This window comes from Mycetomoellerius zeteki, unplaced genomic scaffold, assembly GCF_001594055.1.
Source record: "Mycetomoellerius zeteki isolate Tzet28-1 unplaced genomic scaffold, Tzet1.0 scaffold297, whole genome shotgun sequence".
Classification (NCBI taxonomy): domain Eukaryota; kingdom Metazoa; phylum Arthropoda; class Insecta; order Hymenoptera; family Formicidae; genus Mycetomoellerius; species Mycetomoellerius zeteki.
This window is the reverse complement of record NW_017257279.1, coordinates 368897-394243: the sequence shown is the minus strand read 5'-3', so window position 1 is coordinate 394243 and position 25347 is coordinate 368897. Positions and strand designations below refer to the sequence as shown.

At 32.2% G+C, this 25347-nt stretch overlaps 1 protein-coding gene across 1 annotated transcript in view; it reads right to left on the bottom strand.

Moving 5' to 3' along the window:
• The window catches only part of LOC108724411 (uncharacterized), a 54545-nt gene that overhangs the window by 7552 nt on the left and 21646 nt on the right, over positions 1-25347 (bottom strand). Inside the window, exon 8 of the mRNA XM_018450771.1 lies at positions 2287-2472. Coding sequence (XP_018306273.1) covers positions 2287-2472 — 186 coding nt within the window. The remainder of the gene's footprint in view (positions 1-2286; positions 2473-25347) is intronic.

The window sequence follows — 25347 nt, the reverse complement described above, 5'->3', positions numbered from 1 at the left end:
CGTCATCAACTGTGGCATACTGAACTTTGGACGCTACGGCGAGTGACTGAAGTTTCTTTTTACACGAAGTTTCTTTCTTCCTGTCTATTCGTTTATTTCATATTTTTATCATATTAGAATTTTCATGCAGCGCTTACGTCTCACAAACAATATGTTAAGTGATTCGGCCGTAAATCAATATCCATTTTTTAAATAAAATAATTTAGCATGTCGAGTATATTTCTCCGAAATTTAAAAATAACTTCTTGAAAAGAGTATATTCGTGCCTATATATAATAATATTCGATTAATCGTGGAATATGCTGCAATTAAGAAATAATATCTCTTTTTTTATATTAATCTCATCGCTTTTCACTTAATATCGTTTTTTAAAATGTATATTTTAATAAATAAATAAATAATACATTTAAATTTTGCAGATAAGAATAGTTAATATTATCAAAAGCAAAAACAAGGACAAGTTCTCTATTCTAATATAAGATATTTATTCTTTTATATTTAAATGACTAAGTAAAGATGATAATTATTAATATAATTTAAAATAATATAATATAATGCATATTAATTATAAGATATGTAGTTTTACTGAGCAATATTGACGCATTTGAATAAAGTTATAAAAAAAATAATCATTTTCGCAAAAAAATCATTAATATGCATAACTTATTTGTGCACATTCATATATATTAATAGATTTAACACAGTTTAAGTTTTTTTTAGAAATTAACTCGTAACTGCAATAATTTTTTTATCATCTCTTCAATTCTTCCACTTTAAAAAATACAACATGTAATACACACATGTAATAAATAATGATATAAGCTTCAGATTAAACCGAGTGCAATCGCACTTTGATTTCGATCCAAATATAGCTGGAAAATTTTTATTGATAAAATCGTGCAAACATTACTGAGAGTGACTATGAACTATTTCGTAATCATATTTGAAAGCACATCGCTTATCGAGTCATTGGTATCAGCTACTGAGCTTCTTAAAATTAATTGCCCTAAATTAACAGCCTTTAAAAGCTTATATTAAAGCGCTTTGCATTCGAAAAGGAATCTCGTATTTATCATGATTAGATATGATTTACGATTAGGTAATCTTTGCGCTACATTTTATCTTGTTATGATATCTACTGATTTTAATCATTTCCGAATAAGATAATATTTCTGATGTTGTCGATAACTGGGGTCATTAATTTCTTTTGCACGTGAAATATGGTTGGCTGAAGTCAAAATTATAAATAAAATACAAATCTTAATCCAGAATTTTTAAAATTTAATATTAATTCAGTATAATGAACAAAATTTTCAAAATTTTCGTTACGTATGAAGCAGTATATTAACATCACATTAAAACATTGTACAATTTGTGAAAGTTCATTTTGTCTATAGAATATAAACATGAAAATCGATACTTGGAAATTACTATTACAAAATATGAAAAGAATCTCTATTTAAAATTATCTTTTATTATTATAATTTTCCAAAAAATTTCTATTTTTTAAATGTTACGTATTTACATGATAAATTCTTTTAAATTTGTGAATTTTAAAGATGTTTTGGCTGTATCAATTAAAAATATCAGCTAAAAAATCAGCTAAACAACTAAACCGGTATTAGATAATATTAGCCAACAAATGTTTGTCATAAATATGCTCTGAAACTGCAAAAAACAAATAATTTGGCTTTTAATGGCTTTATGCAACGAAATAACCATATTTTGCTGTAGTTTTAGGTAAACAACTTATAATGTAAATAGATTCAAATGAACATTTGCATGAATATTTATTAGAATAATTATTACAAAACGATTTTACATATAAAAAACAAAATTAACACAAAAATTAAATAATTTTTAAATCAATAGGAGAATTGTGCTCAAATTTTAACATAGATACTCAGACGTAATAGAACAATCTATGAAATATTTATATTTTCGATAATGTTTTGGTGCAACTCATACATTCTTAATATCCTTCGTCTTTGTTCTTCACATACGAGTGAATTATATTTAGAAAATTGTATTCTTTCCGAACCTTACAATTACATTACCAAATATTGTGTGATACTGAAGCCTCCATTTTCACGTGCCAATCTAAGTTCATGGACGTCACCAATTCGCGGAACACTCGTCGCTTTGACAACACAGATACTGATAACACGATAACGATCTGTGATTATCGGAATATTCAATCGCTCTTGACTAAGACCGAATTGCTTTATTGCTGAATTGGAGAAATTGTCGTTATTATTCGTAAGAGAAAGAATTTAGTTCACTGACCTACGACGTAGTCTGCTTGCTTCATCATGGCCGATTGCGCCGAATCCATAACGGGGCTGACGCTACCACTCGCGACTGCGTCCTCGCCACGTCCTATTCTCACCCCCGTCCCAAGGATGTTATCCCCGGAGATACTCGCTAGATGATGGTGCTCGTTTTCTGACTTCACTATCACCGCTGACGTGGCTGTGAATAGAATAAAAGTTTCGGAGATGTAGCAATCGATCGTGAAATCAACAAAATAAGACTCCTTCGCTTAGAAAATGTAGTATCTTGGTGTTTCATTGAATGATTCTTCATAAAAATTTCAGCACAAATTTTATGATAAAATCTGAATTTTCGTTATTTTCATTTCGGCATTTAACGTAAAAATTAAAGATATATTATAATTTCCTATACACAGAAAAAAAATTTGCAGATTTTAAATAAATATGTACTCTAATAGTACTAACGAAATATTTACTAAATGTAAACATATACTTATTCAATTTAAACATAACTGTTTTATTTTGAATAAACATTTATTTACTATAAATAAATATTTCGTTAGTATTATTGAAGTAAATATTTATTTAAATCTGCAAATTTTTTTTCAGTGTATTTCAAATCCAGATTGAATTAAAATCTGCTGGTTAGAAATTTCCTGTTATACAGCCTTGGTTAAAAATATTAGGCATTCTATTAATTGTTATTTAAAGTTTTAGCTCAAAAATTAATTTATAGCATTTATTGTAAATTATCCTTTAAAAAATTTATAATGCCGATAACCAATAGATAACAATGCAGGTAAAAAAATTTTAGATGAATAAAAAAATATAAGTACCTAATATTTTTTTAGTCAATGCTATTTAATTAATACTAACTCCAAGATTGAAATGTGAACATCGTATAACATAAATAATAATATATTGTCTTTCCACAAGAGTTTAGTAACATTAATTGGAATTCTGATTAAAAATAGACAAATTAGAATTTTCTGGTCGAATCTATTATAATTTATAATTCTAGTTGAGATAATTAGGATTCCGATCGATATGATCAAAATTTTTGGTTCGTTCATTTTCAAACAGAAACTTTTTTCACTGCACAATATTTCTAAAATTTTATGGATTTAATATGTATTTTAATTTGGTAATCGCAAATATTATTCTGCATGTAGCTTTTTGTTTGCTTTACGATTATTGTATTTTAATATCTGCAACAGAAGATAACGAATGTAAAAGTGAGTAAACAAAGTTTTACATTTTATCGAATAATCTCCCGGTGCAATGCTATGTAAATTTTACAGCGACCGATGTTGTCGATAACTTTGGGGATAATGTATGCACAATGTAATCCGGATTTGCGCTGCAGAGCAACAAATTCTGGTATCGATATCTCGAAACAATAGTCGATAAAAAAGCTAATCGGCAATTCGCCAAAAAGCCTTGGTAACCTCGTGTATCGATCTTGACGATTCTCCCTGCGGTCAAGGGGAGGAATAAGCGATTGGCCTGCGTAGGAGTGTTTTATTAGTGGATCGATAGGGTCGCGGTTTCTGCGGGGGAAGTGGAACGTTGTCATCCTCGAATCGCATTCGAGCATCTTGATCTCTCTTTGCAACAATCGCTGTATCAGTTGCTTTATCCGATAAACTAAAAGACATTCAACTTAATTCTTTATTTTTCTCATTAAACGTATATTCGTGTAACAATCGTAAACAGAAGAACAGCAACAAATTATCTCTAAAAAATTATTTTATTTCTTTTTCCTTTTTTATTCGAATAAAATATTTCCTGATGAGGCACTTTAAATATCGATGCAATTGTGTATTTTTTAAAACATTTATTTAAATAATATATATTTAAAATACATGCAAAATTTTAACGCATTGTTATATGCATAATGCGTCGTTGCATATCATTATTATAAATCTGTTATTTAAATGGATTATGCATCATATCCTTTATGGAAAAATACGATCAGACTTATGAAAAATGTATTGGAAATTATTGGAAAACTATTCAAATTGAATATTGCATCCGTGAAATGAACTACTTGTTTCATTAATCCAATAGTGTTTTTCCAATATAATTTTTTTTTTATAATTCAATAGTATTTTTTTTACAATGGATATAACACATGTAATAGCGAAAAAGTTGATCTTTTTATCTTACTAAACTATTTTAAAACTTGAATGTTCCAGCATTCGTATTCTACATTTATATTAATTACAAAATGATATGATCGATATGAAATTCATAGACAGTTAGAATATATTATATATGAATTCTTTATTATAGAACTCAATTTTTTTTACTTTTAGTTTCTTTTAATAAATTCAGAGAAAAACAGAGAAAATTGTATAAGAATGACACGTAGATATTTTCCATTACAATCTAATTCTAAAATTATATGTGACACATCTTGTCTGATATTCTCATTTGTTTCCAATATCTGAAAATATACATTTCGATATGTTTACCAATTACGATAGAAGACACACGAATGATATTTTATATGTATACATAAAATATCATTTACGAGATATGCTCCATATTTAATATTGATCGCTCAGAATAATATCATATTTATGCTCTCTATTTTTATATATATTATGCTTTATATATATGTCAAAACAATATATGTTATTTCAAAATAATATATGTTATTTTAATGTAAAAAACCGATTTGATTCGAATTCTAAGAATAACATAAATAAAATTATCAGGAAATGCAACTTTAAATTAAAACAACTACATTTGTGTCATTAGATCCCCTTGAGAAAATATACACTCAATGCGAGTTCTAAACCTTCTGTATCTCTTCTCGGAACACATACAATGTTCCGCGTACTCTATCTGACACATGCTTGCCAAGGTTTAACAGCAATCTGCCAAACCTAATATTATTTAAACGGAAACCCCGACGGCTTCTCTGACTTAACTCCGGCGAATTAAACAGAATCGCAGGTTCGAGATAATTCCGTAGGAATCCGCGAATTAGCGTGTCGATAACTCGTACTCGCGAATACGTACCGTTAGTTCTCCCGATTTCAGAGCGCTAGTTTTTCCGTCGATCTCTCGAGGGACGCGCTCTCGCGAGAGAAGCCGACCCACATCCGGAACAACCGCCCATAAAATACGTTTACGACAACACGCAACTGTCGTTATCCCTGGGAGTCGCAAAAAGAGCACCCCCGGGCAAGATGCTTTTTTCCTAACATTAACACGTCGTGTGACCGTTATCGTAAAACATACTCCGCCTGAATTATCCTCCTTTCTCGTTCCCCGGCAAATTGCGAATTACACGCGAAATTTTAGTCTTCTCGCCGCCAAAAAGAAAAACGTCGCGAAATCGCTTCGTTCTTTTGGCAGATAGCGGAATCGCGAACAAAGCACTTGCACAAGCCACGCTTCGATAAAGTATCTCAAAAGCGTTACGTATACTTGGCGATAACGAAACTATAAAAGCGATAAAAAGGGCTTTTATCTTTTGTTGTAGCTTATTACGGCTCATTACTGAAGGAATATCAATTTTTGACAATAACAGAAACAATTTCGTCAGGTATACGAGAATAACAACTTATTTTTATCGCGGATTTGTTATTGCTTGAGATTTACAAATTTCACGTCTGAGATTTACAAATTCTAGTAACTCATAATACACAATTGAATTAATTGGTATAATATGAATTTTATCTAAGAACAATTTATGAAAGAAACGATTACAACAGAATATCTATCTCTGTTTGTTAGAACCAAATATTTAATTTTCTATCGAAACTGATCTCATATGTTTTTTCATACTCTATGAATTAATTTGTATAAAAAGTATTTCGTTTGTTGTAGACTCTAAAAAGTATCGGTGTGAATTTAACATCCTATAGTGTTTATATAATTCTCACCGTATTGGTGTTATTTGTTAATATTAACTCCAACATGATGAGAATTATATAAATACCACATAGTGTTAAAAATTTTACTCTAAAAGTGAATGTGTGTATTATTACTGACTTTAGTACTACATTTATAACTGATGTAATCGAATGAAAGCGAATATTTACTGTTTTTCAGTAATAGTATACTGATCACTTTTAGAGATTATGATTTTCTGCAGATTGAAATACATTTATCTAAAAGTGAGAGAGAATCGGTGTATTATTACTGAAAAACCGTAAATATTCGTTGATGATTACATCAATTATAAGTGTAGCTCTGAAGTCACTAATTCACTTTCAAAGAGCACACTGATATTTTTTAGAATGTGCTGTCGCTACATTAAGTTTTCATTGAGTTTAGTTTTAATTGAGTTCAATTTAGTTTTGCTTGATGTTTCTATCTTTTTAATCATTCTTCATGCTGAAGAAGACAGTATAGTCGTCATATCATATTAATCTATTAATTTATTATTAATTTTTTGAAAATGATAATTACATATAATACATTGTTACCTTTTTATCCTTCTTAATTGGCTCGTATCATTATTGTCCGTTATTTTGTTCATAAAAACTATAGCTCGCAATTTTATTCTATTTTGTTCCATTTTCTCTATGCAAAATTTATGAAGCATACTACATATTCTCCTTTCACCCAAACTTCAACTCCTGTAACAACTTTTCCGACTCAGCTGGCCCAAACTACTAATGCGGAACTGACGATTTTACCGAATCATGCTAATATTTACCGAGGCGCGATTGCGTTTACCAGAAGACGTTTCCTGGAGAACCTTGCTCTTACTTCTCCCTTGAAACTAATTTTCACTCGACGAAGAAATGACGCTTTCTTCGGCTGCCGTGCTACTCGCGAGCAAACGCTCCGTGATGACTATAAATAGTATATGTACTGCCACTTATACAGTGTCTTAACATTCACCGAATATAGAAATAGAACTGCGATTAATTTGAGGATAATTTTTCGTGACAAGCATATCGAAAGAGAGCCTTTATTTATCAGATATCAGACTTTCCTTACATTGAATATATAATGTTATAATTATAATATTTGAAACGCAGTTCTCTCTATTAAGTAAAATCTATTTCACATTAATTGAAAAGTTTTGCTATTTATGTTTTATCACAAAGTTTCGCGCAACAACTTATTTTCAATCCTAATTGCACGGAAATTAGTTTACCCGATATAACTACTGTTTTCAATTCAGCTAAACGGTCTATCTATAACACGCAGATTGTTTGAAGACACCCTGTACATTTATATGAAGAGTATTTATCCAAACGCGAATGAATGTTGAATTACGGCGTAATTATAACACGACCGGTGTATCTCGATAAGAGAAGATAATTTACGAGGAAGCGCAAAACGTTTGTGAAAACTAATATTAGCTTTGCAAAAATTTCATCGCATCTTTATATTTTTTTTAATGCACCGAATCTAGAAATCTGAAATATCTTTTAAATAATATCTATCTACTTTTTGAATTTCTACATCTTAAATAACATTTTATTTTATTTCTATTATTATATAATTATTTTTCATTAGATGAAGAATTCGAGTAAACGAATATATGAAATCGGATATTCAATAATGATTCATGTCGAAATCTTACAACCCATTTTACTTAATTTTTAAGATAATAAACAAATTAAAAAATGTAATTATTCATGTAAAATTTGTAAGAATTGCTCACAATTTTCGTGTATTATACAAATTATTCGTGTTTCTTATATTATTTAATATTATCTGTATTTTCTCGATAATGAATTTCATTTGTAGAGCAAACAAATTAGTTGCTTTTTACATTGTTGTTAATTAGCACGAAACCCGTTGCACAAGCAGAATATAGATTCAAGGATCCAAAAAAACTACATTTTGAAGTTGTGTAGTATTACAATTGGATTATATTTAAATTATCTTTGTTTGCATATTTAATAAAAAAGGTCTCCTCGCAATCGACTATTTAAATTAAATTTGTAACGGACATACTTTATCGTCTCTGTGATTGCGATTTTAATTAGTTTGTGGCAATTTCAAGTTCGTCCAACGTGACAGAGCAAAAAAGAGAGTTGAATTCAACGAAACTAAATTATTCAATCATCAGATGTTGATGTCTTGCGACAAAGGTTATAATATATGAACTTCTCCATTAACAACTAAAACGATTTTTAAAGTCTTTGATTTTAAGAACACCTATATATGTAAAATCTAGTTTACGTGATTATTTAAAAACATTTGCATTATTTCCGAAATATAGAATGTGTATCGTATGATAATTTGAAAAATATCTAAAAATTTAAACTGTAATTTAATTATTATACTTTTAATGTAAATCAATATTCAAATAAAATATTAAAAGTATTTAAATGTATTTTATTTAAATATATTTAATAGTATTTTAATATATATTCAGTCATATATTCGAAACTATTAATTTGTAACATATACCTACTATATAAAATTTTAATCACGTTTCAGATGAAAATCAATATTCAAATGAAATCAAAAAATATATTTACATATAATACATATTTAAGTACATATTTTAATGTATCTACATTCAACCATAAATTTGAAGCTATTCATTTGCAACATATATAAATTTTATTTTATTCATTATACTTGAAATATAAAAGTCAATAAATTAGAAATGTATTTACATATAAATGCAAAAAATATTAAATATATGTATATAATAATACATGTTTAACTACGTATTCGGAAATGTTCATTTGCAACGTATGTATATCTAATGAGATAAAAATCTCGCGATAAATCTCATATTTTCTTCCTATTTTTTTCACTGAAGATAGTCACTTGGGTCAAGTGGATTATTTTCAGAATAATTAATGTAATCAATATAGCTGCCTCTCGGAAGTTTATGTTTTTAGTTATCTTAGCACGTGATGTAAGTGCGCACGCGACAATCATATGATTTCTACGAGTAATTTCCGTCGTATGATCGTAAATGAAAAAAAGGAAGAAGAGATTAAAGGGGTCATGAATGTCAATAATAACTGAGAAACGCTCGCTCAGCGTAAGCTCGCGGGAGAGGGAGTCATCGTACGATGCGTTATCGCGACTTAATGTAGGAAGATTTCGATGGAACTTACTGATTCGCCATAGGTCATCTGGTATCGGCGAACTCCTTTGCATTCCTTTTTTTTCGCACATATATTCTATGTATGGAGCAGGCGTCGATCACGATGCTAATACAAGCGATTTCTTCAGATCGTTCGATAAGCACGTGAACCATAGGTAATAGAGCTTATCATTAAATTGGAGTGACGTGAATAGAGCGAACGACTCGTCACAATAACGATCAAAACGGTTTATTATGTTTCGTCGACGTGCCTCTCTCACGAGATGAAGCACGGAATTGCCCGGATGAGTAATAGCGGATTCTGAATGAGATACTGATAAATTGCGGTGGATTAAGATGATTACTGACGAATGGATATTATGTACGATCTTTAAATGAATTGGCCGCGTACAGTAAAAATTTTCCCATCGAAAATAAACTGGATGGATGACGCGTGGCGTTCTGTAAATTTTCTCGATAAAAATGTGAATGTAAAACAGTAAATATTATTTTCTGACCGTTTTTTAAATAAATTTTATTTTTTAAATGAATTTATATACACATTTATACACACAGATATAAAAATATACTATGTTGATTTATTTTTCAAAATGGATTTCGTTGGTATTCCAAATTTTATGAATTTATATATAAATATAAACAACAATCTATTTCAATCAACGGAAAGAGGATAAATTTTTCAAAATATAATGATTCTTTTCTTTTTATAAAAGTATCACAATCTACTTGCTCAAACACGGGAAAGACGAAGTAAATCGCGTGTCGTATCGCAACTGAAACGCTCTAAAACGCTTTTTAATACCGCTGGGCTATCCTTGCCTGTCATTCAATCGCCGCCAATTCTAGACTGCCCTATAATATAGTTAATACCCGAATAGCCGGGAATTAACTGGGAGGAACTAGGGACCTTGCTTCTAATGCAATTCAGAATTGTTTTGTGGAACGATTACGGAGACTCTACGCGTCTGAAATTTTCAATATGGATTTGCCACGGGTGGTTTAAGTCCTATTGTTTATAATACACATCTCGCGAACTCAGCAATTCAGGAGTATATTTCGTTTATTTGTATTAGGTTGAAACAAAAATTTGTAGCTACTTCATTTGTACTATGTATATATGTATTTTTAAAAAAGTTTGACAATTATCGATAGTGCAAAGTTGCAACTTTAGTAGTCTGTTTTTTTAAATCAATACGGTAGCTTTTAACGGAGCAATAAAAAAATATTCCTTTTACTTAATCTGTAACTTAGTAACAAAAAATCTTGGGATCATTTAAAAAAAATGGTTTTGTATGGAAAACGTTAAGCTTTCTGTTAGCAAATCGAAAATTTCCGTAAATTTCTTTGGACAAGCCTATAAAATGAGGAGAAAATTTTTTTGTATAATTTGTAGTTTTCTATATGTAAAAATTACCAAACTCTCAGAAACTCAAAAGTATCAACATATAGTGACCTTTCGAAAATAGAGATTTTAAGGTTTAAAATTCTTTTTTCATTCTTGACAAAACTACAGCTGTCTAAATTTTGAAATTCGTAGCGCTACGAACTTTTGTTCCAATTCAATAGATCGACACAGATACTAAATTTATCTAATGTATATCTACGTATAAATATCATTGATAATATAAATATATTAGATATTATTAGTTATATATAAACTAGAATCTTATTTCGAGGCAAAGAGACTATCTCTTCAGTCTCATCATTTTTGCAGATATTAAAGAAAAAGTATTGCAAACATCAGCAAAATGCGAGAGAAATTTTGTAAATTGTTTCTAATGTTAGCACAGTCTGTATATAAATATGTATTTTAAAGTATTTTAAAGTTACTGGTTACTAGTAAATTTATTTAAAAGGCTTATAAATTTATTTAACAATACAAATTTATTTAAAGTACATTTCAAATTTTAAAAAAGGTGATCAAAATTAGGAGAAAAAAACGAAAGTATCGAATTAATGATAAATGACATTGAAAAGATAAATTTATGTAAATTTTTGAGATTATCAATTAAGTACCGTTAAATATATAAAAACATGAATTTAAATCATTTGAACTAAAATATTTGTCATTCGCGTTTTTTTTAAACCAGTATTCGTGAATTGGTATTCGTGTTTGTTGCAATACTTCCGTGACAGTCCAAAGTCCAAGTGCTTTAGTATAATTGGACAAGCTGAACAATTTCAATGCGAACGCCATTCGGAATTGCGTCATCCTTCCTCGGAAAGAATTAATTTTAGAGCGAGCGCGGCGAACTTTTGAAAACAGAAGTCTATTCGATCGATATGGATGGACAAAACTATTTCTTCGAATAGCACGTTTGAAAGAACAAAGTCGTGCATAGTTAAATATGCACCAGGTTTATAGTTTCTGCAAAAAGGGACTGGAATTGGAAATTTATTCCGTTTAAAAATGAATGTTGTATGAAACAGTTCAATATTCAATATTTAACAACACAATTTTATAGTTGAATAAAAAAATTTCTCATTTTATCTTAATTATTTTTTAAATGATTATACTGTTCGACAAAAAAATGACATTTTTTCGGATATTGGAACAGGATCAGTCATTTTTTATAATTTTTTGAATGCTGAATACGAATGTTTTCAAAAAATTCTTCAATCACGTTACAATTTCAAGTAATTTATTCATTTTGCAAAAACAGAACTGTTTTTATGTATTTTGTCATATTATAACTACCATGTGTGACGTACTAGGCAAGTTTTGCAATTAAGTATATTGTTGGAACTTTCAGATCTTAAAAAGACTTTTTAGTATTTTTCGGCTATGTTAATAAAATATTCATCGTTAAATATATCTTCTACCACGTCATATATCGTAGTTATAATATGACAAAATAGCTCTTTTTGGAATTCTAAATGCAAATTTCTCATAATTGTAACATAATGGAACAATTTGGAAATCGGATTCGTATTCAGTGTCCAAAAAGCTCTGAGAAATGACTAGTCTTTTTCCGGTTTTTTTTTGTCAAACAGTGCTATTTGTTATTGTTGCCGTTGAAATAAAGAAAAGTGGAATAAATACTTTCATAAGATTACTGCATCATTGAAAAATTTGTTAGATTTAACACATTTCACGTGTCTCAAACGGTCCATACTTTATGTGTTAATTTGACACATGATGAGTATTTTTGAACATCACACTTGTTTTAAAAAATAAATACAAAAAAGTAATATTGTAAACAAATCGTGGAATATATTTTATTTAATAAAATTAACGTTTATAATATGTTAAATTAACACATATTTTATTCATTTATCTTAGAATTTCCATTTTAAAACACATTATTTTTATATTATTTGTTCATTTACTTATAAATTATGTTATTTTGACACTAAGAAATGTTGAATATTAATTTAATAAAAACTATTTAAATAATATAATCACGTTACGTCAAATTAACACTCAAATATGTTAAAAATTTAACACAAAATTTTAACAAGAACTTGAGTGAACCAACACAAATACGAAATGTTTTTAGTCTTTGTTTACTTTGTTGTCTTGTATATCCTATCTGTTTGGGATATACGGCATTTTTAGCGGATGGGATTTATACCCAAAGCATACAAAATGCGCAGATTGAATTCAGTGCATTAAATGCAATCAATGCATTACGTGAAATATGTACCTCATGTCGTAACACTTGTAATATATGTAGAAAGATTATTTATTACTTCATATACATGTTTATCATTTTTATTCCTTAATAAAACTTTATAAACGCATTTTAGAAATTATTGTGTCATTTTATGTTTTATTTATAAGCATTATTTGTAAATTTTTCATGAGCTGTATATACTCCCCCTCCCCCTATGAGTAGCTATATATCCCATCCCTATGGAATATGCGGCAAAAATGTAAGGGTTTCAGAAAATTTATTTTTTAATATAAAAAATAAATATTTTTAATATTTTTTTCATAGTAATAGACAATACAAAGTTTTTATTGATATAGATCATTTACTTTAAACATAGTAAATAATACTTAATAAATTAAGTTTTTGATAGGTGCGGCGTATATACCGGAATTACTCTACAGTATGTTAACAAAATTATAGTGTAGTCGTAACACGCACACTCGGGCTGCGTTATTGAATTACACCAAGTGTTTAATGAAAAGGAAGGGAGAAATCCGGTGCGTACGAGATGCGGCCGTTTGTACATTACGTCAATCACGTATACCACGTGCAAAAAGAGTGGAATACAAGGCCGATTACGGTTATCAGAAAATTATTCACTTAGGAAAAATAATTGTATTTATAGTTATGACTTATAATTTATGAACAATATTTTTGAAAACCACAGCCACATATAACACTATTACATTATTTCATATGTAGCAACGTAATAACATGTTAAATGGGTCAAAGATCATATGGGTCAAAGACGAACGAAATGAATGGATGTTTGATGAAAAATTATACAAGCTCGATACGTCAATTTAACATCAGCAATTATATTAGCTGTGCTAATTATATAATGTGCAGAAATATTTTGCACACGAAATATTCCTTGACGAAAAGAAAGCTGAAGTTACGTCGGATATTCTTTGTAAATTTAATCTGTTAAACTTGTTATTAGATCTTCTCATTTATCAAGTTCGGACGTGAAGTGAGAATTTCTGGACGAAACTGCTCGAACGTAACTTATTAGATATATTAAAGTTGATTTAAACTGATTAAAAAGTCAGTTCTAATCTCAGAAATATAATCTTGAGTTCTGGACCTTTTACGGAAAGCCGTTCTTCGTGATGCGCGGTTGCTTCGTGGTGGAGTGTACATCTCGCTGAATCAACATATAATTTAATGTCAGCCAGGCAAACAAACGTCGTCGTCTTTACGACGGAGCGAAATTTAATTCCGCCACTGTCGCACAAACCAACTAATTTCCTTTGTGCAACTTTTTCCGAGTGGTAAACGGCGCTCTAATCGATTTTATCCCAATCAACAGGATTCCGTTGCGGATTCGATTCGCTATCGAAGCAAACAATTTGATATCGGGGATGATCGTCATTATCCTCTGATGCAAAGGGCTTAAGTTAGTTATTACACGGAGAATAACGATGAAAAGGGTAAAGTACAATATTCAATTTTAATGAACGTGATGTTATCAGATTATAAAGTGCAAAGTACGTAGCAATAAAATTCAAAATTTTATGACGATAAAATAAGAGATGTCACGTTCAGAATATTGCAATAATTCAATAAAATTAAATATTTCATATGAAATACGAATATCAATTTTCATTTATATATCTATATTAATACATATTTCAATTTGCTCTTCTTATTGGAAACTGATATCCATTAATTATCTAAGAATAATGTCCGTCCGAATTATCTACGAATATTTATTATCTAGAAATAAATGACTCTAAAAATAAATTATTTATTATAACCCATTTGAACAATAGCAGTTGTAATTTCTTCTTCGATGATTTGCGAAAGCAATCAACAATGCAATTCGATCAAGTATTAGTCAGAGAACTTGGACAGAGTTCGGTGTACATTTAAAAATTAAAAAGTTGCAATTTTAGTTGAACATTGAAAACGCATTATATCAATGAATCAGAGTAGCAAAGTTTCGAGATTGGTAGAATTTCTCTAATGTTTACATAGAAGAAAAGAGCGATTTCTAATGCTCGTTTCTACCAATGTAGATTAATTTCAATTTCGTTTTAACTTACTCTTTATCTTTATCTAATTCTCAGAACTAGAAAAAAGTACATTGTTAAATATTAAACTATCAAAGGATCGAATTTAAACCAATTCCTTAAGCTAAACGTTGTGTTATTTTTAACTTCCAAGTTATTTTTAATACATGGATTAAAGAAACAATGATATCTAATCAATTCATTTTTGTGGTTGAATTGCTTAATTTCAAAGTAAACAGCATTTACATTAACACATGCACTTACAATTAGTACATAAACTAAATTTGAATCAAATTAATACATTTTTTGGACTTGAACCGTTTAACTCCATTGTTTTAACACTAGAAGTACCGATCATTATTGACCGTTTCTATTTTTTAGATTAACATGATATTTTTTGTGTTAAAAATAAGATTGTAAAATTTTTTTATTTTACAATAATTATATCCTTTATACTGATGAAATACTTGGTTTCTCACAACTTTCTTTATCTTCGTACTAGAAACGTTGGTACTTTTAATATTAATAAAATCGATGAAATATTGAGTAAGAACAGTGGTGACCTATAGGGAATGATTAAAAATAGTTCATTTGGGTATCATCTGAGAATATGAATTTAACAGTGAAAAATGTAAGTTGGACCGAGATTAAGGTTAATCTACATCGGTGGAAATGGACATAAAACTTTAGTGTTTACACTGCCTCTGGTCATATTTGTCCAGATTATACTAAATAATAGCTGCGTTTAGCAGAAGAAGCAGTTTTGCAATTGTAGTAAAATTCTGTAATATGATTGGTCTTGCCTTTAGTTCTCAGAATCTAAATGTAAATCAATCATATCAAGGAATCGCACGCAACGGCTGCAAAGCTACTTTTTCTGCTGATCGCAGCTGATATTTCAGTCGCTAACGGAAAAAAACGCGTAAAAAGCGTGTGACACTCACTGATCAGGTTCCTGAAGGTATCGGTGAATATTCGAATCATCGTGAAGAGTCTGTCTACCTCGAGATCCGACTAAATATCTATTATGTCGTGTCCCGGCCGTCTGTCAGCTGCTGCTGCGCGTCACCACCACCATCACACGATCCCTGCTGCACGTTGCAACAGTACGAGTATCTCGCACTTGTGCTGCTTCCACTAGATCCTACTAAAGGTCCGAGGGATTCGCGTTAAATCTCTCGAGAACTCTCCCACTTTCTCCCTCTCCTCTCAACCTCTCCCTCCCCCTCTTTCTCTCTCTCTTTCTTTCTCTCTCTTTCTATCTCTTTTTATTTGCACGAGAATGGCGCGTGGTTCATTCACAAAAGAAAAAGGAAAAACGATCGAGATTCCTCTCGCGAGAGAAAAGTTTGCAAACAGATCGTCTGAGAACTTCGTTGGAAAAATCGCAATGAGATGAAAAATGCAACTGCAGCCGCAGGTAATTTGCAATTTGTGCTGACTCGAAGATTGTTTATTGGTTTTGTCCTCCTCCAGCGATCACAGGATGGTGAAATTCAAAATCTGTCACGCTGCACGTCGCGGACCATCCAATATTTGAAATGTGTAATTTTCTTGATGTAGCAGGAAATTGGGGGCTCAAGACTTCTCTCCCGTGTCTTCAACGTCGAAGATGCTCCAGTCTTCAAATGCTTCTCGCGTAGAACACAATATAACATCTAATACGTCTCTTTCATGAAGAACGATATTGCAGGAAGCTCGAATTGCAAAGTTCTATTTCAAAGTGCAAAAAAAAAAGTCAATTCGGAATTCTTGCCGCAGGAAACTTTATTACGTAAAAAGTCTTGAAATATTTTTCGCTTATCTTCGTCTAAAAGAAATTTCTTTCGTGTATCCTCCTCAATATGAAAAACTTTCGCTTTGAAGTAGTCCTTTAACTTGTCCCCGTTTCAAAAAAAAGTCCAAGAGATTTCTTCCTCCAAAATTTTCTCCTCTCGTTCCTGACGACAGTCTCCTTGTTTTATGGGAAAGGTCCACCGATGGTCTCGTTTGCGCTCGACTATAAATATTCTGTCCTCGATCCTGATTCCTGATCGCGGAATTGGATCCACTTCGCGAGGGAAACACCGCACGCTGTCACCGCCGGGAACGCTCTGCCGCTCGCGTCATCGTCATCGGCCGTCGCGCGCTCGCCTCCTCCACCTCCCTCGCTTCGGCCGAACTGTACTTTGACACCGACGTCGCGACGTCGTTATAGCATCGACTGAGCGAATGCGACGCTATTTCGTCGCTTTATTGTCCGCCGGAAGTGCGTAAACGAAACGAAACGACGCCCTACGCGCCCTTTAATCCTGCGAGAAGGGACGAAACGAAAGAAGCCACATTATCTTTTATCAGCTCTTTCGGATGCATCGTTTCATCCCTCCTCTCTTTCCAATTTTTATCGTCATCTTATCCGCGATAAAAACAATGAAGTTTCTTCCTTGTAATTAGCATCCTTTGTTCGGACTAGCGTCCGGGGATTTAAAACACGTTAATGAGACTGTTGTAGGATAGGAAGTTAATTAACTATAGAATACACGCAACTTAGATCAAATGATCGATATTTCAGAAAAATGAGATAGAAATAAAAAGAGATTTTTATTTAATTGAAGATATACGCGCATATAATCGCTGCGATATGACATAATATACTGAAAAAAATACATGTAATTTTATATGGAAATTACATGTTCATGACTGGAAAATTGCCTAAATATAATTGGAAATTTATAATTTCCTGTAAATTTCCAAGCATATTTATGTAATTTAAATAATTTTCCAGTGTCATATACATATAATTTCCAAATAAAATTACATGCATTTTTTTCAGTGTATGATCGGTAAATTTTTGAAGTTGTGGGAAGAGATAATCTTGAGATAATCTTCACATTAAAAATCTAACAAAACCGAATACTTCGAGTTCTTAACATTTTTCATGACAGCTAAAATAAAGTAAAATAACTGAATTCTTAATTGTTTCTTAAATCACATTTTTGTATATTGGATAAACATATTAATGTCTTCATTGATTGTCTCCATTAACGCATTTAATAAATCAAAAAGTATTTTGATTATAATTCTTTGAGCTATTTGTAATATTTCAAAGAATTATACAATTTTTCACTGCGAATATATTTTTTTGATATATTTTAAGTTTTATATTAAAGATTTAATTCTTATTAGATCTTTATTTCAGCATGTTCGACCTTTCAAATATTTTAAGATTTGTCACTACATAATGACATATGACTTTAAGATTTGTCGCTACATATTATGACATGATGACTGCACAACATGACATTTAAAAAAAGTAAAATAATTATTGAATATTAATTGCTTCTTAAATTAAAAAATTTCTGTGTATTCAATAAATATATTAATCTCTCCATTAACATATTTAAAAAATCGAAAAATATATTTCGAAGAATTATTAACAATTTTCGACTGCGAATATATTAAAGTCTCCTTAATTTCGAATTATTTGTTATTTTATATTTTAATACGAAAGCTTCAATGATTTTTATGCTTCAATGATGTTTGTCTTCTTTGTTGATCATGATGTGATCTGGAAGCGTGTATTTGTGTTCTTAGATATTTAGATTGCATTCGCTGGACCAAAACACCTCGCTTAGATCCATTCAAAGTTTGTCACAATGAAACTTGACGGAATGATGACTCGTGGTGGCCTTGTTGTGCGACAAACATGTTGTGCTTCGGCCGCAGTTTAGGTCTTTTTAGAAGACTTAGCAAAATGAGAAAGACAAACAGAGAGAAAAATATAATGTCCCTAAAAAATGAGAGAGTGAAAACAGAGATGGGGGAAGAGAGAGAGAGAGAGAAAGAGAGACAGAGAGAGAAGAATCACAAATGTGTGTGAAACTTTGTTCCATTTCATAGAAGCGAAGAACGCAGAGCGAGAACTAGTATATCTCCATTTTTTTGCTTAATTGTGGCTTCCCGTGAAGTGCGTAGACTGAAGAGAGCTTTATAAAACTTTTCCGTCAGCTCAATTTCACATTAATGACATAAAACTGGAGAGACGAGAGGATGCTCGTTTCCTCTTCATTTAAAAATATTTAAATTTTTTTAACAGCAAGGTATCAAAAAATCTTTATCAGAAATAAATCTTGCTGACGACTTTTTTAAGGCTTGTTTCGATTAAAATCTTTACAAAACGAAATCGAACATAAAAATTCAATTAGGATACTTTGCAATAATTATAATTCCATTAAAATTTATATTTTTTAGTGAAAATAACAAAACTCGCAAATAAAATGCATATACTATTCTGTTTATACTCACAGTTTTTTTGTTAATTTCATTACAATATTGTACATTTTGCAATTCGGATATTATTATTAAAAATGGCGTTCTTTGTATCATATTCGAAATTTAAAATATGTATTGATATTATATACATCACTACACGCGTATTGCACGAAACTCGCTGCAATTGTAAGTCAAATACCAATCAAATTTTAATAAAACCCGTACACGTCACGAAATAGGTCCGATATTTGATCTATATTTGATTGAAACTTGGAAAAATATCGTGTTTACACCGGTATTTAAAAAAAGCAGTACGTATCTCGAGCGCGTAGTATATAAATTGGTTTATTTTTTTATATTGCGCAATCGCACGTTTTTCATTTATCCGCCTACGTAAGATTTCTTGCTGTAAAATTGCTCGGCTGGAGATACCTGGTCGCCGCTTGCGTATTCTTCGCAAACGCATTCCCTCGCGCCTCGTCTTCGTCACACGTACCAATCTCTCTCTCGACGCCACGCTCCTTCTTCAACCACACCGATGAGTCATTACAGCTGGGTACAAAGTCCGTCCGAGCGACCGCGACTCCCCGCTACTCTCCTCGAGCTATTCTCCTCGCACCACGACTCGTCAATTTGGTTACCTAAGAAGTTACCTTTTCGCGAATTAATCGGTCTTTTTGCCTTTACGACACCGCTGCATTCCCCTTAATCTCAATTGCGTATTTATCAGTTTTCTTCCCCTGTCCTTTCACGGTTGGTTACGTGCGACTTTGCACCGTATAGTTACAGCTCGTCAAGGCATAATTAACGGTTCAATTGCCACTCTCTGGGTTGGCTGAACTTTGCCCGCCATGCAACACGCGCGTGTTCACCGGGAATCGCGATTTCGCCGTCGACCTTGATTGGGCCTGTCCGGTGGTTCCGTTTCTCTTAGATATCCCTCTAGAATCAACGCATTCTCTTAATACCTTCCCGATTCTGCGTAGTCGATTTCCGATCTCGAATTCGTGACCTTTATCAGATTAGTCACCGGCTAACCTTTATCGCCGGCTTCTTCAGTATTATCTTTTTGAAAGGACACTCCTGAAGAGCACTCTCTTCAAGAACTTTTACTCCTACCAAGGAATTTAAAAGGAAATCTGACACTAGGGTTTTTTGTTACAGCCAGATTACAGTTTTTCAGGAAGAGCTCCAATATTACTTACATTTTCTATTTGAGATTGTTTTTTAAACAAAAACTGAAAAATCACCTGATGTGAATGGCTCAAAAAACGAAGAAATGAAGACTTTATTCGGTTCAAAGTCAAGAGCTTATATACTTATTAATATTTTTGCATGAATTTTATAATTTTTCGTGTTTTTGTATCTTTAAAAATATTCTCATGAATCACTGGATTCAGAACTAAATTCTTAGAAAGGTTTCTTCACACACAAGAAGTCTGATTTTCATTTGTTTTATAATTCACTTTGAACTGTGGTGAGATAGAAACTGTCGAATCTTTAGCGACAATATATTTTGAATGTCTGTTTAAAAGAGAATCTTTTTTAAAGATTGATTTTTCGGAAGAATAACATCTTCAGAATAAATCTTTCAGAACATGGAATTCTTGTGGGCAAATTTCCTTGTTCGAGACTGAACTATCTCTTATCAAATGGCTTGCTGACTTTTTCAGAATTTTTTTTTTTTTTTTTTGGAAGGATGTTCCTAGCAAGTATTCTGTTCAAGAACTCCTACTAAGGAATTTGAAGGAAAATCTTTGACACTTCGACATGTATCAATTCTCTGCCTTTTCAAGATGTCTCCTTATTTTAACCAGGAATTCTTCTTTCAAAGAGTTCTTATCACAGGAGTCGTTTCCTGTAGAATCAAACTTTTAAAAGCATTCTCTTCGAAGTAACATGACATGCTTTTCAAAACGGTCTCTTTCCTCGACAGCTGTATTTTTCTTCAGAATAAATCTTTTGGAAAGTTGGCAAATCTCCTTGTTCAAGACTGAACTATCTGTTATCAGATGATTCAGTACTTTTTCAGTATTGTCTTTTTGAAAGGAGCATTCTCTTCAAGAACTCTTATTCTTACCAAGAAATTTACAGGAAAATCTTTGACCTGCGTGTATCAGTTCTCTGCCTTTTTAAATGCCTCTCCTTATTTTAACCAAGAATTCCTCTTCTCACAAGAGTCACTTCTTGGAGAATCAAATTCTTAGAGCGTTCTCTTCGAAGTAACACATGTTCTTCAGAACGGTCTTTTTTTTCAAAAGCTCTATTTTTCTTCAGAATAAATCTTTTAGACCAAGAAAAGTTGGCAAAGCTCCTTGTTCAATGATTGAACTCTCTCTTATCAGATTAGTTCACCGGCTTCTTCAGTATTATCTTTTTGAAAGGACACTCCTGAAGAGTATTCTCTTCAAGAACTCTTACTCCTACCAAGGAATTTAAAGGGAAATCTGACAACTCTGCATGCATCAATTCTCTCCCTTTTCAAACAGTCTGTCCTTATTTTAACCAAGAATTCCTGTTCTCGCAGGAGTCACTTCTCATAGAATTAAACTCTTAAGAGCATTCTCTTCGAAGTAACATCACACGCTTTTCAGAACAATCCCTTTCCTCAAGAGCTCTATTTTACCGAAAGATTCGTCGATCCCTCGATCGTCTCTCTGCACGGAGCGACGATTCTTCCACCAAAAGTGGCTTGACTTTCCCCCGTGAATCTACTTGGTGACGATCTTTCGACTTGTTCCCGCGATGACCTTGACGATGCGCTCACAGGACGACCTGAGGTGCGGCGGATAGGGCTCCTCTACGAGGTCGCGTGTCTCGGTCTCACGATACCCCCGCGCGTGCGTGGCGGTGATGCGTGATCGCGGGTAAGCGTGCGTACGTAAACGTGAACACGAGCTCTCCATTGATAAACAAAGGGCGGTCGTTGATGAAGAAGACGCGATGGAACCACTCGGTATATATCAGGAACGCCGATGGCGACTGGAGGAGGTTTCCGCTGGCATCGGCAATTCACGTTGTTCCTGTGTGAGGGGAGACCTCAGTGCCGTGGTGGTGAGGGCAACGACGGCGAGAGAACGTGAAGGGAGGGGAAACGTATGCCAGCGGGGAAGGAGTAAACAGGGCCAAGCGTTCGTATCCCTTCTACCGCCGTTGGTCTTCCGCCACGTCTCGGTGCGCCTCGTCGAAAACAAGTTGGCCACTCTCTTGGCGCGCGATAGGTCGAACTAGACTAGATACGTGTCGGTTTCGCGGAGAACGCAACGCATGCAGGGACTAGAATCGATTTTGGTGGTGGGCAAAACAGCTGAACGGCCGCGTTCAGCTGTGCGGAGTGCGGGACATCGTTAATTCTGCATAACCGAGAGTTCTGTAAAATTCTGATGGTGAAACGTAACGAGTTTCCAAAGTCAGAAATTAATAATGACCCTGCAGGCCACTCCTACAGTACGGGGAGCAATAAAATTTTATAATTCTGCCCCAAAAGCAGCAGATTAATTTTTCATCAGAATTTAATAATAAATTTGCTGCGTAAATTTTATAATGAAGAATGTAATTTAATAAAGACAAATATTGCACGAATTTTTTTTCTATAATACCTGTATTCTGCTTGGAAATAAATTAATTTGATTTTTCTTCTAATTTCGAGTAATCATAATTATAATAATTTTGTAATATGTAGGAAACTAATAATAAACTAATAATAAAATTTTGATATACCACTTGCTTTCCATTATTATGATTTGAATGTTAGAAATGTAAGGTATATTCTATAATTTTACCTTTTACTCTATTAAAACTTTAATATATCTTTTATTATTGAATTTTAAAATACAAAATACGTAATCATATATTAGAATTTAAATCTATAGAGTTTTTTTTTAATGCCTATATTTGAAACTAAAAAAAAATATTTTATTTTTCTTGTAATTTCAGTCATAATAATTATAAGAATTTTGGAATATATAAAAAACTAATAATAAACTGATTATAAAATCGTGACATTTCTACCACTTGGTCCCCATAATTTTACTTTTTATTCTATAAAAATTATATATCTTTTTAATATACCGTATCATCCCAATTGGAGCCTTCAATTTCCTGAAAGGGATTAAAATATTTTCTACAAGTAATCGCAAGTAATCCCCAACAAGCTCGATTGACTTCGGCTAACTTTGCTAGACATTTAAACAAAGTGAGAAAAAGTTCTCGTTTTCAGCAACAGATTGAGGCTACACTTTCACGAAGCCAGCTCGAGCGGTGCAGCTGTGTGTTCTGTTGTTTTATTCTACTAACTCTAAATTTATCAGAGAAGAGAGACTGAGAGAGAGATGAGAGGAGAAAGAGAGAGGGATTGAGAAAGAGGGAGGGGAAGAGTGTTGAAAAAGGAAAGAAAGACAGGATAACTTGGAGGAAGGGAAGGAAATATCCCCACTTACCAGTCGCCTTTTACTCCCCTCAGGACCAAATCCGTTCGTCTTTCTTCCTTCTCTTTCCTGCTCGCTCGCGCTCCTTAACGTTGCACGGCATGCACAGAGACGTTGCAGCTGCGCAATTTCCGAATTATGTACATATGCATCTGCTCCGACTGCACACGCGAATGCATTGCGCCGGACCGAAATGCTCTTTTCCTGGAGCGATGAATGGAAAATCCGATTTTATTTATTCGGAAATTGGGGGAGGGGGGGGGGGTTCGGCCCCCGTTTTGCGTCGAAATGGATTTCCTCGGAGCGTGCAAAATTGGTTTTGTTTCGAGAACGATTGAAATGGAAAAGCGCACTGTATTGAAGATTATTCAGTTTTTTTAATCATTTTTTTCCGTCGGAGGAGAGCGCGGCTATATTTTTTTTATTCCACTTAGCCTGGTGTTTGTAAAGGGAAAAAATAATAACGTAAGCTCGCGTAGCAAGACAAAACGTACGTGGAAAAAGAATTTGTAACTCAGTTCGTTAGCTATTTAGATATCGTTTGTTTTTAATGGAAACGTTTGTAAATATTCACAAATATTTTTAATGTTAAAAAAAATGAAGCTGAAATTTGTTATTAACAGAAGTGTATTCAGGATATCTTATTATCACTGTGAAGTAGATACTGATTTCGGCGAGCTTTAATCACACATCATTTTAACGGATGTGGTTATTGTCTTATCAATATAATTTGCCGCAAGTATTTGTTGCGAAATGTAATTATGTACTGTTGTTTTTTCTCTCTTTTTCTTCTCTTTTGTACTAAATATTTCATTTGTATGAAATTTAAACAGTAGATATACATAATACTTATTTTTCTGAGGTGATATTTCTATGATAATTTTTCTAATTTCATTGTTTCTACTAAATTATCGGAAATGTTTTTCATAGTATAACGAGATTGCTGCTTTGACAAGTTCAAGTTTAACCTCGTACCGTTTTACTTAAGGCGTACAAAGAAAAAGTACTCATCCCTTAATCTCCTTCGAGGAGGATCTGTAGCTATCGCAGTCGAATGATTGTTTCTGGGAAACCAGGCACAATCCGCCGGCGGAAAAATGAAAAAAAGAATAGATGGTCTCGTACAAAGCAATTTCTCTCTCCTCCCTGCCTCTCTCTCTCTCTCTCTCTCGGCCTCTCGTTTTTTCTACTCTCTTTTATTTGTCCGTCGGTTTCAGGCTCCGCAGGATGATATTTTACAAGCCTTAATTTGGGCCACAGCTGCCAGCGATATCTTTTTCCACTGTCTACGCTTCAGCGTGCTTGAAAATGTCATATAAAGAACGAGGTTTGCGCGAATAGTTGCGTTTATAAACGACAGACTATGGAGCGCGGATAGATGATATAAACAAATGTTACGTAAACAAATGTTCTTCTGCAAATATAGAAAATAACTTCTAGTATGGATGATAAAAAATATAGTTTCGACGAGAATCTCTTGCAAAAATAGAGACGAGAAAATAATGTTTTTATCTAAAAAGTCAATGAGAGAAAATATCTGAAGATATATAAGTGAATAAGATTAAATTTATTAGCTTAGTTAATCAAATTACATTTTCAGAAATTAAATTTTCTATTAAAAAATTTTGAGAGAAACGAAAAAAAATTTCGAAAAAAATTTTTTAGATATAAAATTAA